This window comes from Schistocerca cancellata, chromosome 1 (genome assembly GCF_023864275.1).
Source record: "Schistocerca cancellata isolate TAMUIC-IGC-003103 chromosome 1, iqSchCanc2.1, whole genome shotgun sequence".
Taxonomy (NCBI): domain Eukaryota; kingdom Metazoa; phylum Arthropoda; class Insecta; order Orthoptera; family Acrididae; genus Schistocerca; species Schistocerca cancellata.
The window spans coordinates 459,201,097-459,219,323 of record NC_064626.1 but is presented as its reverse complement, the minus strand read 5'-3'; the positions used below and the strand labels follow the sequence as shown (position 1 = coordinate 459,219,323).

Below are 18,227 nucleotides of genomic sequence, written 5' to 3'. Positions count from 1 at the left end.
CGTCATCTTCGTGGTGTAGCAAATTTAATGGCCAGTAGTGTAGATTATATGAAGGTAAGACAGAGATTTAGGAACCAGATTTTAAAGTGTAAGACATTTCGAGGGGCAGATGTGGACTCTGACCACAATTTATTGGTTATGAACTTGTAACACCCCACCCGTCACTTACCTGGTTTTGGCGTGTGTTCACCCCAGGTGATTGACTAACAGATCAACAGAGAGTGCAAAACTGCCGCAATATCGGATAAAGCAAAGAAGTAATAAGGCCCTGTGACACCTGATTAAACTGCGGTGGCAATGTTGACATTAATTGATTCAGAATTGATCCATTTTAATTAAAAAGGAATGCACATTGATGTTATATTCAGCTATTGAACACCAGATGCAAATGTTGAACATAAAATTAATTAAGAAAGTGACTTGGGATTTCAACTACTTGATTGAAAACAGATGCAGTCAATTAGCAAAAATCATCACATTACATGACTCTCCTAACAGGCAGTGGAAATAAATTGCGTTTGCATGGAGTAAAGCGCGATAAATCAAAAGTAATTCCTATCGACTGACCCTGGCGTAATGTGAAGTGCAAGAAGAATTCTACAATACATGGCCCATGAAACGCTCGTGGAAACTTTGCCGACGTGAACCAACAAATTAATCAGTGGCCTAACTCAAGCCGGAGCGGGCACAATATCACTGAATTCAGCATGGCGGGGCGTCGTCGTCGTCCGGACGTCGGCCGACCTCGTGATGCTGCTAGGCTGCGCTCGTCTATTCACTCCTAGCTATCTTGCTCAGTACATAGCTGAACGAAAACTTTCTATCTCCAAGCTCAATCGTTCCGTTTGCTAAATCCTAAACTGCAGAGATGCTCACTCTCTCTCAGGCAAGCTGAGTAAAGAACGCCACATCCGTGCTCTAGGCAAGCTGGGAATAGAAGACCTCTATGGAGACTTCTGCCAGTCTGCTCTTCACCTCAGTTTCCCCTCCAGCAAAATCACTTACGCCAATTGCAGTGCAAGTTGCATCAATTATGCGTTGCTTCCCAATGCCGACCAATGCCTGCTCTGGGAAGTGAACAAATTACCACAAAATTTCCCTTCCTCTCAACTTCTGCTATTTAGCTCCTCCCAGGCCACCCATCAAGGTTAGCGTCTGCACAACACACCAATTTTTCCGGAATTCTGACTCCCAGGAGAGTACTTCAAATTCCTTGATCCTATGTTCCCATAGGAGGCCGGCATATTTCATTCTGTCGCTCTTCACCCGATTTACTTCAGACTCTGCGGACTGTGAATTCAGCATGAAGTTGCTATAGTCACGAACACGCATATTTTGGCCTCTGTTGACCGCTCCACTGTAGCTTTGGGCGGCTTTCTCGCACGTTTCACTGAAAACGGGACGATGGACATTTATCAACAGGTGTACAAGTTCTCTGTCTGCTTCCCGGTACTCCAGCATGGGGTCAACCACCCCCCCTCACTGTCACTCATCTTAAGGCAGCTGAAGGCCACACCCCGTTACCGCTTTCTCAGAGTTTGTGCCGTCTTAAGCTGCCTATTGTCGCTTCCTTTCGCCACTCCCCAATCCGGCCATGGTCAGTTCTGAATACTTCCTTGGGTTAAACTAGTCTCCAGTAAATCGACACAATTCCACAAAGTTTTCATGTCATGTGAATTACTTTAAAACCATCACCCAACATTAATTATTCCAAAACGTCCATACTATACCCTCTACAAGATGCATTGTGCCTTGTCAGTCATTTTTGTTCAGCCCTACTGTTCACTCAGCGTGGGTTCGGTGATATTTAATGACTTCATGTAAGGGGCATAGTTCTTACCATCTTACAAACTGTAGATTAAAACTAAGAAACTGCAAACAAGTGGGAATTTAAGGAGATGGGACCAGGATAAAATGAAACAATCAGAGGTTATAGAGAGCTTCAGAGAGAGTATTAGAGAACGCTTGACAAATACTGTAGAAGAAGAATGGGTAGTTTTGAGACATGAAATAGTGAAGGCAGCAGAGGATCAAGTAGGTAAAAAGAAGAGGGCTACTAGAAATCCTGGGGTAACAGGAGAGACAATTTAATTGATGAAAGGAGAAAATATAAAAATGCAATAAATGAAGCAGGCGAAAAGAAATACAAACGTCTCAAAAATGAGATCGACAAGCAGTGCAAAATGGCTAAGCAGGGAAGGGTAGAAAAAAATGAAAGGAAGTAGAAGCATTTATCACAAGGGGAAAGATAGATACTGTCTACAGGAAAATTAAAGAGACATTTGGAGAAAAAAGAACCACCCGTATGAATATCAGATGGAAAATCATCCTAAGCAAAGAAGGGAAAACAGAAAGGTGGAAAGAGTATATGGGGGAGGAGGGGGAATCTATACAAGGGCGATGTACTTGATGGCAGTGCTATGGAAATGGAAGAGGACGTAGATGAAGATAAAATGAGAGACACAATACTGCGTGAAGAATTTGACAGAGCACTGAAAGACCTAAGTTGAAACAAGACGCTGGGAGTAGACAACACTCCACCAGAAATCTTCCATCTGGTGAGCAAGAAATATGAGACAGACGAAATACCCTCAGACTTCAAAAAGGTCGGGGTGGACGTCCGATGACACCTGTTTAGGTTCTTCGTCGATCCATTCACTCATTTATTTTGTTACAGAGAGTAGCTAATCCTCTGACCGAACACGCTGAGTTACCCAAGAACGATTCACGACCTCTCATCGCTGCTCTACTTCCGCCAGTACCTCGTCCTCTACCTTCTTCTACTGGTGGAAGTAAAGCTGTGAGGACGGGTTGTCAGTCGTATTTGGGTAGCTCAGATGGATAGCCGGCACGGTAGATCACGTGTTCAAAAATGGTTCAAATGGCTCTAAGCACTATGGAACTTAACATCTGAGGTCATCAGTCCCCTAGTCGTAGAACTACTTAAACCTGACTAACCTAAGGACATCACACACATCCATGCCCGAGCCAGGATTCGAACCTGCGACCAAAGCAGCAGCGCGGTTCCGGACTGAAGGGCCTGGAACGGCTCGGCCACAGCGGGCGGCATCACATGTTCGGTTAGAGGGTTACCTACACTCTGTAATAAAAAAAATGTGAACCGATCAACGACGAACCTGAAGGGGTGTCATCGGACTTCCGTCCCGAACGGATTCAAGGAACAATAAAAAAACTGGCACGGTAGCTCAGCGTGTTTGGTCAGAGAACTGGCTGGTCTCTGTAATAATAATAATAAAAAAAAACTGAGTGAGGAGATCAACAACGAACTTTAGCGGATGACATGTGAACAATAACACACAAAGTGCAAAAAAAAAAGATAGTAGAGGACTTGCCCGCGAAAGGCAAAGGTCCCGAGTTCGAGTCTCGGTCTGCAAAATAGTTTTAATCTGCCAGGAAATTTCATATCAGCACACTCTCCACTGCAGAGTGAAAATTTCATTCAAGACATTAATGATGCGGTATCCGAACATTACGGGTTTGTTTTCCCGATTCACTCGCATTAGCCTACATTTTTCTATGTTTAGAGCTACCTGCCAATCATCACAGCAAGTAGAAATTTTGTCTGAGTCATCTTGTACCTCCTACAGTTCCTCAACTGCGACACCTTCCAGTGCAGCACAGCATCATCAGCTAACAACTGCGGATTGTTGCCCGCCCTGTCCGCCATATCAGAAACTATTAGCGATCCTATCACACTTCCCTGGGGCACTCCTGATGATACTGTATATCCAGCAGTGGCTCTTTTCATGTTCATCTTGCAGCTAGCGATGAGTCTGCAATGAGGTAAAATGAGGCCTCCGTTCATAAAAGTTAAAGTTCCATTCGGTGCCTCTACGCAACTAGTGACACGGTCAGCGGGAGAAATCATCATACCTTGTTGACATTAAAAAATGCAACATACGGTAGCATGGTTTTGAGGATGTGTGTGGTTCACTGAATATAAAAGATGGAACCTGGACACTTTGTATGCTACAGTAGTGATGATTATTTGAAAACTGTGGGATAGAACCGAACAGAGGGCAAAGGACGCCATGAAACGCCTCATATACCGGAGTGAATAACTGTGAATATCCATTCCGAGTGTTGGCACGAAGTTGTAGGCCTTGCACGGACGGTGTCGTCGCGTTTTCTCGCAGTTCCTCTCCGCCTGCAACATGGTAGACTGCATGCCTGTGTTACTTTGTGCGAGATGTCCTTTAACGTTAAGTTAAAGATGTCTCTGACTGCCTAAGAAACTTCGTATAACGGTCCACCTTTACCTAAATGGCTTGGAACTGATGACAACAAACATTTCACGTTAGATAAGTAGGCTATTAGGAAAGGACAGATGTCAGCAGATGTTTATAATGGCTTTAAGCGACTACGGTTATCAGCCAAATAATTAAGATATAGAGTAGCTGCACTGATGGATCTAACTGCTGTCATAATGACTAACATGTTGAAATATTTCCATCAGAGAAGTAAAACCCGTTAAGTTTATCGACTAATTTCAGTCAAATGGTTACATATTCCAAGAATTTTAATGCTGTTAAAGCTGTGTCAAGCTTCAGTTACAGCACTCGAACTAATAGAGCAAATCTATGCCCCACGTGCTCAAGATGTTTAATGCGAATTAAATCCATTGAATGTACGCGTATATGGTTTTCCATGGTTTGCCTAATTCGCGTAAGGCGACAGAACACAGCTGATTTCCATCACCACTCTTCCCAAGTTGGCGGTTGATCTCCGTCGCTAAAGATTCCATCATCGACGTGCCGTTGAGCCTTGCTCTTCCATCACTGGAGCGCACTGAACTGTAGTTCCAAATACGATGAATGGTGTGCTCAACTTGCTGTGATTACGGCATTACATGAGCCACATTAGTACTAAAAAGCAAATGAATACAACTACAGCTTTGTATTTATACCGGTTACGAACCACAATATTTGACTTCAGACTATTAATTTCGTTTTCTTATGACGAAATCCAGACACAAGTTCGAATAATTTTTTGATCGTTATCGATGTGATCGGAAAATAATTCGAAATCAGGTCTGATGATGGTCATCAGGTTATTAATTTCGGTCATCACAGAACGAAATTAATAACCTGATGTATAACGTAGTTGCTCTTTCCTTTCAGTCATCAATCTCCCGATTGCTTTGATGCGGTCCGCCACGAATCTTCTCCTGTGCCAATCTTTTCATATTTGCTGGATGTATTCCAATCTCTGTCTTTTCCTATAGTTTTTACCTTCTACAGCTTCCTCTGGTACCATTAGAGTTATTCCCTTAAGTCTTAACAGAGGCCCTATCATCCTGTCCTTCCTTCTTGTCAGTGTTTTCCATATATTCCTTTCCTCGCCGATTCAGCACAGAACCTCCTCATTCCCAACTTTATGAGTCAACCTAATCTTCAACATTCTTCTATAGCATCATATCTTAAATGCTTCCACTCTCTACTGTTCCGTCTTCCCACACTCCATGTTTCACCGCCACACAATTCTGTCCTTCAAACGCACTTTCTCAGATATGTCTTCCTTAAATTAAGGCCTGCGTGTGATACTAGTAGACTTCTTTTGGTCAGGAATGTCATTTTTGCCTTTACTAATCTACCTTTTATGTCCTCCTTGCTATTATTTTGCAGCATAGGCAGCAGAGTTCCTCAACTTTATTTACTTTATGATCACCATTTCTGATGTTAAATTTCTCGGTATTCTTATTTCTGATACTTCTCATTACTTTCGTCTTTCCTTGATTTACTCTCAATCCATGTTCTGTACTCATTGCACTGCACATTCCATTCAGCAAATCCTGTAATTCTTTTTAACATTCACTGAGGTTAGAAATGCCTCCCAGCGAATCTTATCATTGATTTCCTTTCACCCTGAATTTTAATCCCAATCTTGAGTATTTCTTTTATTTCTGTCACTGACCATGCATGAAGCCCGGAGCATTATGGTTTAAGCCAACATGTCTTTCTAAAAATCAAGTAATTATATCTGTTTTACACTTCGCATATGGATTTTCTGGACACTATGTTGTTGATTCGTATATGAGGACATCGAAAGCAAAGTGAGCTCATTGAAAATGCTGACTGAGCACATAAATAATCGCTCTTTTTAAGTTACTACAGTCCAATACCAGCAAAATGTTCTGGAATATATTCTGTGCTGGAAAGCAACTCCCTCATTTAAGGGAAAACTACTCTTTTTCAGAATACAAAGGTAAGCGCATATGACGGAAGACCATAGATAGAGGCTTAGCTGGTTGGAAGGTTTTCAGAAATATGTAAACTTATTCGTCAATTTTTCCGTTATCGAGCAACAAAAATACCTGTCAATGTCTTTAATGTATGTTTGTTGTATATCTGAAGGATTGTGGAAGTAACACAAGTTTAAGGTTCAATTTGTCGTTTTCCAACAAAAAATTTTCTAGACCGAGTTGAAAGTCTGAATGTAAGAAAGCAGAAAGTAAATTTAGTCAGTATCAAGGTTGTTACAGACAGATCGGTAGCTCAGTGGTTAAAATAATGGGGAGAACAGACGTAGCCTTATTACAAAAACTATTTCGACCTCCGTCAGATGAAATTCAGGAAAACTACCGAATAACTTACTCAGGATAACGTGACAGCGATTTGAACCACGCTGCGCCCGAATACGAGACTAGTGAATTAACCATTGTGCCGGTGCGGTCTGCATATACTCAAAGAGAAAGACTTCCGCTGTTACATGTTTTATTGTTATTGTCAAGATGGAGAGGCGCATTTTAATAGCTCTGCTTCCTACTACGAAGAAGGACAATAATTTTTAAGTCTAACTATCGGTATCTTAACCATATCCTTGTCTACTTGCCACTTTCGAGTTAATCGAACACGCAAGGGGAAAAATGTATTATTATGTAAAACAACAAAATGTTCGCAAATTATTCCAACGTAAAAGACGATAAACTGATTTCAATAAGAACCTCGGAGAAAGTGGAAAAGAATTCAAATGATGACGTATGAGGCGACCGTAACAACTTTTAATAAGATGAATTTATACAAATACCACATGGGTCAAATTTTTACATTTGGTCGGATTACGGGTTTCGACTTATGTCAGAGGTGACCTTCACATCCAAATCCAATTACCGAAAATCGCGGTTCGCCATCAGATCGAAACTCCAATTGAAACTCAAACTGAAGTTTCGCCATGATGACGAACTATGAGTCTCAGTAATTAGATTTGATCTGAAGATGATCTCTGCAAGAGTCGGAAACAGTAATTCGAAGAAACATGAAAAAGTGGCCCAGACGGCGTTTATCTTTCTTCAAATAACTTTTTTTAATATATATAAAAAGGAAACGTTTATGATGAAAAAATTATTTAACTGCGGTTAGCTTAAAACGGTTAAACCGATAACATTTACTTCTTAGGAACGTTTTATATTGTTACATAGGTTGCCATCTCCTAAGTAATTTTTGTCGTACCTCTCCTAAAGTGTATGCCCATCCGTTACAGGATTATACACAGAAACCCTGTAAACGTTACTGACCGACCACACTTGCATGTTAGTGTTTTTAACGCGAAGTTAATAAAACCTTTCATGTTATCGTCCTTATATTTGTGACATTCTGACTTTAATCGATTAAAAACGTAATGAGTTATCAAAATAAAAGATATGTATATTCCCATCTGTTACAGGATTATACACAGAAACCCTGTAAACGTTACTGACCGACCACACTCGCATGTTAGTGTTTTTAACGCGAAGTTAATAAAACCTTTCATGTTATCGTCCTTATATTTGTGACATTCTGACTTTAATCGATTAAAAACGTAATGAGTTATCAAAATAAAAGATATATATACATATCTTTTATTTTGATAACTCATTACGTTTTTAATCGATTAAAGTCAGAATGTCACAAATATAAGGACGATAACATGAAAGGTTTTATTAACTTCGCGTTAAAAACACTAACATGCAAGTGTGGTCGGTCAGTAACGTTTACAGGGTTTCTGTGTATAATCCTGTAACAGATGGGCATACACTTTAGGAGAGGTACGACAAAAATTACTTAGGAGATGGCAACCTATGTAACAATATAAAACGTTCCTAAGAAGTAAATGTTATCGGTTTAACCGGTTTAAGCTAACCGCAGTTAAATAATTTTTTCATCATAAACGTTTCCTTTTTATTTATAAAACTTCTTTTGTGGCCACTGGTGTATTTGCCTGTTGTTTACATTTTCTGAAGTCCATTGCCTTTTGTCTTGTTAGCAGTGGCTTATATAAAGAACTTCGCCGCAAATTCACTTATCGCAGTGCAGTGCAACAGAGTTTTCAACCTCAATCTCCACTCACAACAAAGAAAATTTATAGATAAAACTTTCAATATTGCAAGCCAAGATCGCTTGCAGTTAAATATTTTCTTTTGCGACCGGTTTTGACAGTAATTAGTTGTCTTCCTCAGATTCTGAGATCTTATTCGGGAATCTCAAGATGACAGCTAGTTATTGTCGAAACTGCTAATGAAATAAACAGTTTCTCAGCAAGCAATCCTGCCTTCCAATATTACATATTACAACATTAGATCGCCCCTACAACATGTGCAAATTATATTATAAATAAAAGTTCAAAATTGACCAACCAGTGAAATTAGGACGAACAAATATTCGAATAGACTGTTTGGCCTTTGCAGACGACTTGGTTATTCTAACGCAGGACATCCAAATTGCTCAGAAACAAATAGAAATTCTTAAAGAAACAGCAGAAAGAGTAGGTCTCCAAATCTCATTTGAAAAAACACAGTATATGACTAGCAACAAACTGGCACCCAAACTTTTGGAAACTAAGTATGGAAAAATCAAAAGAGTTTCGCAATTCAAATATTTAGGTGAAACAATCTCAGAGACTGGTCTAGAAAAAATTGGAAATGAAATTCGTTGTCAAAAGATGGACACAGCTTTTAGACTTACAAAAGACATCTACAACAAAAAATGTCTCTCGAGGTACTCTAAATTGAGACATTACAACACGGTCATAAAACCAGAGTGCCTTTATGGGGCTGAAACGCTAATTTTAAACAGAAAAAAGGACATTCAAGAAATCCAAAAAAGAGAAAGAAAAGTAATCAGAAAAATTCTAGGTCCAAAATATACTGAAGAAGGAACATACAGGCTAAGAGCAAATAGTGAAATTCAACAATACACCAGCATATATTCGGATATGAAAAAACGCAGATTAAAATTTTATGGGCATATTAAAAGAATGGATGCTACCAGACTAACTAAACAAGTAGTGGAATTCTACGAAAATCGAAGTAAAGCTAAATTTGAGACAATAAAATGGATTGCTGCTATAAAAGAGGACATGAAAGAGGCAGATATAAAACAAGATGAAATTCAAGACAGAAAATTATTTAGGCAAAAAATTCATGACTGGGTAGTTGGTCAAGCTGAAAAACCAAAGAAAACTGGAACCACATGGTCTGATGAAAGGAAAAGAGCTCATTCCGAGAGAATGAAAACAATTTGGGCAGAGAGAAAGTCTAAAAGAAAATAACTGAATGCCCCGTGATTGTACTTCGCGTGGTCCAGTAGGGCCCAAACGTGAATAATAATAATAATAAAAGTGAAACACATCTGGTCAAAAGTACTCTTTAAGTGCGGTTAGCTTAAGCAGTACCAACTAATTTATGATAGGTATTGCGGTTGATAGCCGTGCAAACAAACAAATTAAGGTCCTAAGAACCAAAGAGTCTGAAGAATGAGAACCGAATAAAAGTATCCACTAAGGATATCGCAAATGTGCTGAAACATGTTTGGGCTTAAAAATGAACAATTGTTTGCGTAATAGGTTGACTTGAAATCTTATAATTTAAACTGCACACGCTGGTGCTGTTAGAGCTTTAACACCAAACGCAGACGACTTCAGAAATATTTAACAAACTTACACTCGTCGGTAATGATGAGGAACCTTAGCACTGTTCTTTGTAGTCGTACATAAATTACTATGTATCCTTATGAAGCAAGGCTACTTTCCCCTATCACTAGCAGATAGTAATAATGAACCTGATCGCGATTCGAAGACAGAAGTAAGAACACGTGGATCCACGTGTAGGGCGGCGAACAGCGCGGCTGAGCGGCTACCTGGGGGAACTACGGGCCCGGAGCAACAAACGAGCACCAACAATGGCGGCGGGCGTGGTGGGGCAGACCGCTGAGTATATTAAGGCGGGCGCGGCGCTGGCCAGGCACAGGCACCGCAATGCACACCGCCGTGGTCGCTCTGCTGCTGGTGGCAGCTGCTGCCTGCATCAATGCAGCCGCTCTGCAAGGTTAGTCAACTGCCGGCTGCACAAATTTTTGCATTCGCTTCGTATACTGAGCCTTACAAAAGTTCCTTTCCTAATCGAGCATCGAAGTCTCCAAGTCAGGGGAGTGTTTCCATTTCGAGTTGTGTACGCTTCATTTCGGACTTTGATATTGTTATAGAAATGGTTTGATCTTTCTTATGGAGATATTTCGACATACAGACAGAATAACGTTTCGGCTTTCGAAGACCTATTATATACTTCCATGCATGAAGAATGTTTTTATTCCAGTTTTTGATACGTTATGTGGGTAATACGTCATACTGCTTCCATGTGATTTCCTGAAGTATTGGCGACTACAACGACGAGAAATGAGGATGTTGTTAATTAACTTTTGTGGTGTTGTCTTGACTGTGGAGCTCTCTCATGCAGTAAATATAGTTAATGTTGAGACAGACGCATCCTGATCTTTACTGCAATTTGCCTCGGTGCAAATATTGTTTCAATTTATTGTACTCCGCCGTTGAAAGTGATAACAGTAGTGGCTAGACTACTAGTGAGACTAGACACGAATTAATAACGAATTGTCTGATATAAAGGATTTAGCAACTGTGGATACTTTTAGTATTACTTAAGAGCTTTAGATTTATTTGGATTTCTGTTACATGCCGTGAGTTCTGAGAAACTAGAATTTCTCGTTAGGCATTCATTCATCTATTAACAAAAATATGTCACTTTATTATGTTATTTCTGTAATTTCACTTAAAATACGATCAGTAACTGATTTCAAATTCTCTTTTTTGAGCATTAGTAATTCGTAGTTTTGTGTTCACTCAATTATCAGATTACATCTCAACACATCAGAAGTAAATATAATTGAATTTTGGGTTGCAGTGCATGAACTGTGGAAAAAATATCGGCTAAAATCGAAATTCTGTCGAAGCCTGAAGTATGTTAGAACGAGATATAATTAGGTGAGAAGCATGATCAATTCACGCTGTTTATATTCATTTCAATATCTCAACTTTTCTGGCACTTCAGTAGCGAAATTCCAACTAGTCGTAACAGGAACTGCGGGTGTTCTGAACCTGTTATTGGCAGAATAATATTTATTTTCAAAGTTCAGGAAGCATCACGACATTATTCCAATGAGAACTACATGTAAAGAAACAATAAGACATCCAACGAAATTACTGTTTTACGTCCCGTCAATAACGAGTTCAATAGAGACGAAAATACATATGTAGTTTCACTCTTTAAAGCAGGTGTTTAATGAATTATGAAAATTGAATTTTATTTACTCCGTAGCCCCGAGAATTGTTAATTACCGGCATTAGACTCGCAGTTATCACATACGGACAGTAGAGCAAAGGCTTTTTTATGGGTATGTGAACGTTTGGTTACTAACGTGTAAGATGAGAACACACCTGACAGATCAAAGCGCACTGTATAAACGATTCAGTAACTGATACTTTCAACACTTGGAAAGACAATATTATATTTCATGCTTAAAACCGAAAAATTGTCTAGTGCCAGTAGCGGCAATACTGAATAATTCAGGTGCAAATTTGTCAAAATGTACGCATATAGCTAGTTTATGAATACAGCCTGTGATCACAAGGAGGCATAACGTAGAGATTTTCAAAAGAAAATGCTTTCGAAACTTTTGATTACCGTACGTAGCGTCAATGGACACGAACTAATTCCAGCCCATCAGCCTGTCCACCGAGGCCGAACCGCTCAATAACCCTGGGTTCGGTGTGGGGCGGCGGTGGGGTGAGTGGACTGCTGTAGTCTGTTGTGGGATTGTGTACCACTGAGGGCTATGGCGGGGATGAAGCCTCTCCGTCGTTTCCAGATCCCCAGTTCAATACATACATACATATATACATCCTCTTGTTTCTTCTTCACTGACGTTGTAATAACGCTTCTCTGTGTTCTATTTTTAGTTTCTGTGTATCCTGACAGTCCTGCGTCTGATGTGAGCACTTTGTCGTCTAAAGAAGTTGCAGTCAGACAGCAGAGTGGGCGTGGCGGCTCTCTGACAGTGAACGCGTGTTGCAGCTGTTGAGTCGCTGAGGGAGCGGCGCGAAGCGGACTCGGACGCACACCACGGCCACCACGGCCACTGGCACGGCCACGGCCACGGACACTGGCACGGACACGGACACGGCCACGGCCACGGCCACGGCGGTCACGAAGGAGGCCACGGCGGTCATGAGGGTGGACATGGAGGAGGAGGACACGGAGGGGGAGGGGGAGGAGAAGGAGGAGGTCACGGAGGAGGCCATGGCGGTCATGAGGGTGGACATGGAGGAGGAGGACACGGAGGGGGAGGAGAAGGAGGAGGTCACGGAGGAGGAGGAGGAGGAGGAGGCCAAGGAGGAGGAGGAGCAGGAGGAGGACATGGCAAACCAGGTGAGTGTCTGCACAGCCCTAGCATAGCAGCAGCGAAGTTCACATTTGACACCCAGCCCAGAGGTAGCTGGTTTGAGTTCTTCAGTGCTTTCACCCAAAGAAGATACGCGATAGCTGGAATGGGCTCTGCTCAGTTGCTCCTTGCGTCTTGCACGACAAGTCGTTGCAGGTGTCTCTGCAGTAACGTCTCAATGTAGACTCAGTTCCAGGAGATTATGATTTTCAGTCTGTACTCAGGGCAGCATCTTTCATTCTGCGGTTGGAAACTGGCATCAATGCTCTCAAGTGCTAGGAGTCTTCTCTAGCCAAATGTAGAAGCAAAATAGATGTTCTATCATCAGAATTTGATCGGCCAGGTAGTGTCACAAACAGCCATCGTGTGGTGTGTGGCAGAGGATACCATGTACAATTGGTAGTGATTTCCTTTCCTGTTACACTCAAAAATAGAGTGAGAGAAAAACGAGTTTCTATGCGTATGTTTCTGGATGGGGTCCGCCTTTAGCAAAACACAATTTTGTTATTTATGCCAAACATGTTTCACTGCAGTTGCAGCATCATGAGTAGGCTTTTTTATGGCTAAGCATAAAGAATGTTCTTTACTGTTTGTACACTTGTAAATATTAGTTTTTAAAATAGTAATCACAATTTTTTCGCCGGCCAGTGTGGCCGAGCGGTTCTAGGAGCTTCAGTTTTGAACCACGCAACCGCTACTGTGGCAGGTTCGAATCCTGCCTCGGGCATGGATGTGTGTGATGTCCTTAGGTTAGTTAGGTTTAAGTAGTTCTAAGTTATAGGGGACCGATGACCTCAGCTGTCAAGTCCCATGGTGCTCGGAGCCACTTGATCAATGTTTCCAAGAACACATAAAATTATGTATTCATACATTTTTACCACATAGTGTGGTTTTCCTGAGGTATATGTGGTAAAATTATATGAGATCTTGAAAAATTTGTAATTACGACTTTAGAAATTAATATTAACATGTGTACAAACAGTAAAGAACATTCTTTGTGTTTAACAGCCATAAAATAAACTCCCACTAATAACCCTGCAACTGCAGGGAAACATGTTTGGGATAAATAACAAAATTTTGTTTTGCTAAAGGCGGACTCCATTCAAAAGCATATGTATTCTTAAAGCAAAGACGGACAAAGAAGCTTCAACCTCAAGATGAGTCTCTATACGCCTACATCCGAGCCCTAATTTCTCTACTCTTGTCTTCGCGATCCCTGAGCTACATATGCATTTACAGCAGTAGAAACGTTCTACAATCAGCTGCAAATACCCGTTCTCTAAATTTTCTCAGTAGTGTTTCGCCAGGAGAGCGTCATCATCCTTTCAGGGATTCTCATTAAAAAGTTTACGAAGCATCTCCGTAACTCTTGCGTGTTCATCGAACCTATTGCTAGCAATGATGAGTTCTTTTCGGTTTATCAGCCAAGTGGTGGCGTCGTCTTGTCACAACGTTTAAATGTGTTTCGTACCCATCATCTTCACCATCAGTGGAATAAGCCGAGAAAAACTGTAATCGCATATATTGCTAGCAAATCTACCAGCACGCCTCTAAATGACATTGATGTCTTCCTGTATTCCGCCCCTGTGGGGATTTCGGAAATTCGAACTGTAGCACTTTTAGGAACGTGTCACCTAAGTGCCCTGTATGCAGTCTGATTAACAGATGAGCTACACTCTCCTAAAATTGTATCAGTAAACGGATGTGGATCGCTCGCCTTCCCTATAACCGTCCTTACGTGCCCGTTGCAGTTCGTATCGGCTTGCAACATTACGTCTAGATAATTAATCGACGTGACTGCATCAAGCAGCACACCACTAATAATGTATTTGAAAATTACAGGGTTGTTTTTGATAATCGTCTGCGCTAACTTACATTTTTATAAATTTAGCGCAAGCTGCCGTTCGTCACTCCAAACTGAAATTCTGTCTAAGTCATCCCCTATCTTACTAGAGTCACTCAAGGACGATACCTTCCCGTATACTACAGCATCATCAGCAAAAAGTCGGGGATGTAACTGACGTTGAAGCTAGGTCAACTACCTAATCCGGGCACAGCATTTAAAAATTTATTAGAATATTAACATTTTTTACGAATTTACACAAACACATTTTGTTCAATTGTTATCACACATACAACTCTTTCCTCACAAAATTGGAGACCATATCCAGTACAGAATGCTAGTATCTGCTGCATAATAATTGCTCAAACCAGAGTCCAGTTAAAAGAGAATCATAAGTGTTTAGAAGAGAATGTTTAAAGGGTCTGCTGCCCATGTTTATAAGTAAATAAAATTAGTAATACAGTATCGCTGAACATGAATTACTAATTAGTTTAGTGGTGGATCGTGCGCTCAACTTTCCACACCCCCCTGAAGGCGCCGCACCGCCACACTGTTCCCTGCTGTCTGCTGTGGAGTGACACTTACAACTATGTACGCACTCAGCAAGTCATTAACCTGTGCAGTGCAGTGGGTACTTCGCAAAAGTATTAGGCAATCCCTTTCCTATTCCACGCACAGACAGAACTACGGAAATATGACAGACTAAATACACCCTTTAATCTCTAATTTAATTGTTATGATTCTTCCGAGAGGTTTACCATAGAAGCATTAGAACAGTAGAGTAGTCCACCACGTATGTTGGTATTTAAATTTATGCAGCAGAGGACAAAAACATTGCCCGTCTTCCAAAAGCCTCAGCTTAACTTTCTTTAGCATCTCTGTTACATTTTAGTAAAGGCTATATCAAACTGCTGCGGTCCAAGAGGGGCATCTGTGAATGGTTACATGTCTCCTGTCAGAAATTCATTGTAATTGATTAACTCAGTGGCAATGGTTGAGCAGTCTAGTGTTAACGTCTGTTTCGCTCCCACGGAAAATGTTACGGAAAAGTTGCTCCAAATTTTTGTACTTATTTTATATAGCCACCTACAAGGTAACCCGTTTGCATTCGTTCCTTCAACAGCTTAACACATTACTGCGTGCCCTTTCCCGTGGAGCTACGCAGGAGCTCCGCTGATTTTGCCTTCCAGAGGGCGGAAGGAGCACGTCTGTAATAAAGTGTTCACCCACTGCCAGTGAGTTGAGTCATATTGACGTGGGCTGGCTCAGTAACAGGTGGTAGCTCAAGGTCTAAGAATGTCGCTCACAGCTGCACAACGACTTATGTAATGTTAGTATTGCGAAGGGACAGGATTCTGTTTTTTATGTAGCTAGTGTACGTTGATAATCCACCCTGTGCCAACAATATGTTGACCTGCGGAACATATTACTTTAATGGTTCCCGTTTCGAAGTAAACAACCACCAGCACGCTCACACATGAGCTATAGAATTATCAGAGGACTGTACAGGGTGTTCCAGGAGGAATGGCCAGTATTCAGGGATATGAAAGGAACGATCATGGGCTCTAAAATGCATAACTTGAGAGCCAGGAGCACTTATTCTCCTTCGATATTGTGAAATCTCTTCTACTGCAGTCTATTTGAATTCCATATTTTTGGAGGAGTTAGCAAGGGACCTAAACAACAAACAACTGTCTAGTAAACGTGGGCTCTAAAATGCATTCTCTAAGAAATGTGAGGGCTTTTCAGTAGAAGAGATGTATTTCACCGTACTGAAATTGAACAAGTACTCATAGCTCTAAGATATGCAATTAGAGCCCACGTTACCAGACATTTTTCGTCGTTTGGTCCATACTACCACCTCTCAAAATATGTAAAGCAAAGACATTGCAGTAGAAAAGATTTGCTTCGCGATATCGATGATGAAGAAGTTCTCATAGCTCTTAAGGTATGTATTTTAGAGCTCATGTTTGTTTGACTTTTGCCTCGGATGACCACTCCTGTCACACCCCTGAATACTGACTATTCCTCGTGGGACCCCTGTTAGTCTTTGGAATAGTTCAGTTACTTACCTTGTGTGTAGGTATTTTGGTAAATAAGGAAATCGTCATCATCATCTCTCACAGTTTCACTGGTCTCCTTGGAACAAAAGCTTCTCCACCTACTTCCTTCTTCCCTCCGTATTTCTGTCGCTACTGTGGCTCAGTATTTTTCGCTTTGTTATATTTTCAACTTGTCCGTTGACCATCTGCTTAGTCTCCTGTCCTTGTACATTTAGTATACCACATTCTTACCTTTATGACGGATTTATTTGCTCCATATCATTCTCCTTTACTTATCTCTTGTGCATTTCCTCTATTTTCATGCATTATACTTCACTAGTGCTTGAAACTTTCGGCTGTTTTCAGTGACGTGTTTACTATAGGTCTGCCCTCTTTTCTTGTTGGGATAGCAGCTCACACTTCTTTTCATTATTAAGACCAGGCCAAATTCTTGTACAGATTATTCCCAGACATCTAATTTCTTTTGTAGTTCTGTGAAATACAATATGAAATTTTCTGCAGGAGGCGGTGGCAGTGGCAGTATCAGCGGCAGTGGATCCTCCAGCAGCTCCCAGAGTGGGGCCGTTGGAGGCGGCGGTGGCAGCGGCAGTGCCAGTGGTAGCCAGTCTTCCAGCAGTTCCCAGAGTGGTGCCGTAGGAGGAGGGAAAGGCAGCGGAAGCATCAGTGGTAGCCAGTCTTCCAGCAGTTCCCAGAGTGGTGCCGTAGGAGGAGGGAAAGGCAGCGGGAGTGCTAGTGGTAGCCAGTCTTCCAGCGGTTCCCAGAGTGGTGCTGTAGGAGGAGGGAAAGGCAGCGGGAGCGCTAGTGGTAGCCAATCTTCCAGCAGTTCCCAGAGTGGTGCGGTAGGAGAAGGGAAAGGCAGCGGGAGCATCAGTGGTAGCCAATCTTCCAGCAGTTCCCAGAGTGGCGCAGTAGGAGGAGGGAAAGGTAGCGGGAGCATCAGTGGTAGCCAATCTTCCAGTAGCTCCCAGAGTGGTGCTGTAGGAGGGAGTGGGAGCGGAAGTGGTAGCCAATCTTCCAGTAGCTCCCAGAGTGGCGCTGTAGGAGGAGGGAAGGGCAGTGGGAGCTTCAGTGGTAGCCAATCTTCCAGCAGCTCCCAGAGCGGTGCCTTCGGAGGTGGCTACGGCGGCCTGAGTGGCAGTGGGAGCAAGTCTTCCAGCAGCTCACAGAGCGGCGCCTTTGGAGGTGGCTATGGCGGCCTCAGTGGCAGTGGGAGCAAGTCTTCGAGCAGCTCCCAGAGTGGTGCCTTTGGAGGAGGCTATGGCAGCCTTAGTGGCAGCAAGAGTTCGAGTCAGTCAGCCTCCGAGAGCGTCGGCTATGGCCACGGTGGCTCCGTGTCGGGCAGCAAGAGCTCCAGCGCAAGTGAAGCCGTCGGCTACGGACGCTGATCCTGACCCACGCTTTGTTCCCGGTTACCTCAGCACTTATGTTAATCCGGCTGATATCTTGATGTAGTTTAAAGCCCGTGCTTGCACTCAGATGTCTTACTTGTCCTCCATTCACACTTACTGATACGTCGATCGGTTACGTGGTGGTGAAGCTTGCAAAAGCTCTCTTTTCTATGTATGTTTTTCAAACATGTCCTTTCCTATCTCA

At 42.0% G+C, this 18,227-nt stretch overlaps 1 protein-coding gene across 1 annotated transcript; it reads left to right on the top strand.

Annotated features, from left to right (window-relative positions):
* Nucleotides 1-10,175: 10,175 nt before the first annotated feature.
* On the top strand, nt 10,176-18,019 carry LOC126182817 (uncharacterized protein DDB_G0282077-like). The gene is made up of 2 exons (XM_049924886.1): nt 10,176-10,321; nt 17,224-18,019. Exons 1-2 carry the CDS (start codon nt 10,176-10,178, stop codon nt 18,017-18,019), a joined length of 942 nt encoding a protein of 313 aa, XP_049780843.1.
* The last annotated feature ends 208 nt before the right edge of the window (nt 18,020-18,227 follow it).

Excerpts from the sequence above, each read along its gene's own strand:
- LOC126182817 (XM_049924886.1), top strand. The coding sequence starts at position 10,176 with ATGGCGGCGGGCGTGGTGGGGCAGACCGCTGAGTATATTAAGGCGGGC. Across the intron at positions 10,322-17,223 it reads CAATGCAGCCGCTCTGCAAG|TGCCAGTGGTAGCCAGTCTT; the intron begins GTTAGTCAACTG and ends TGGCAGCGGCAG.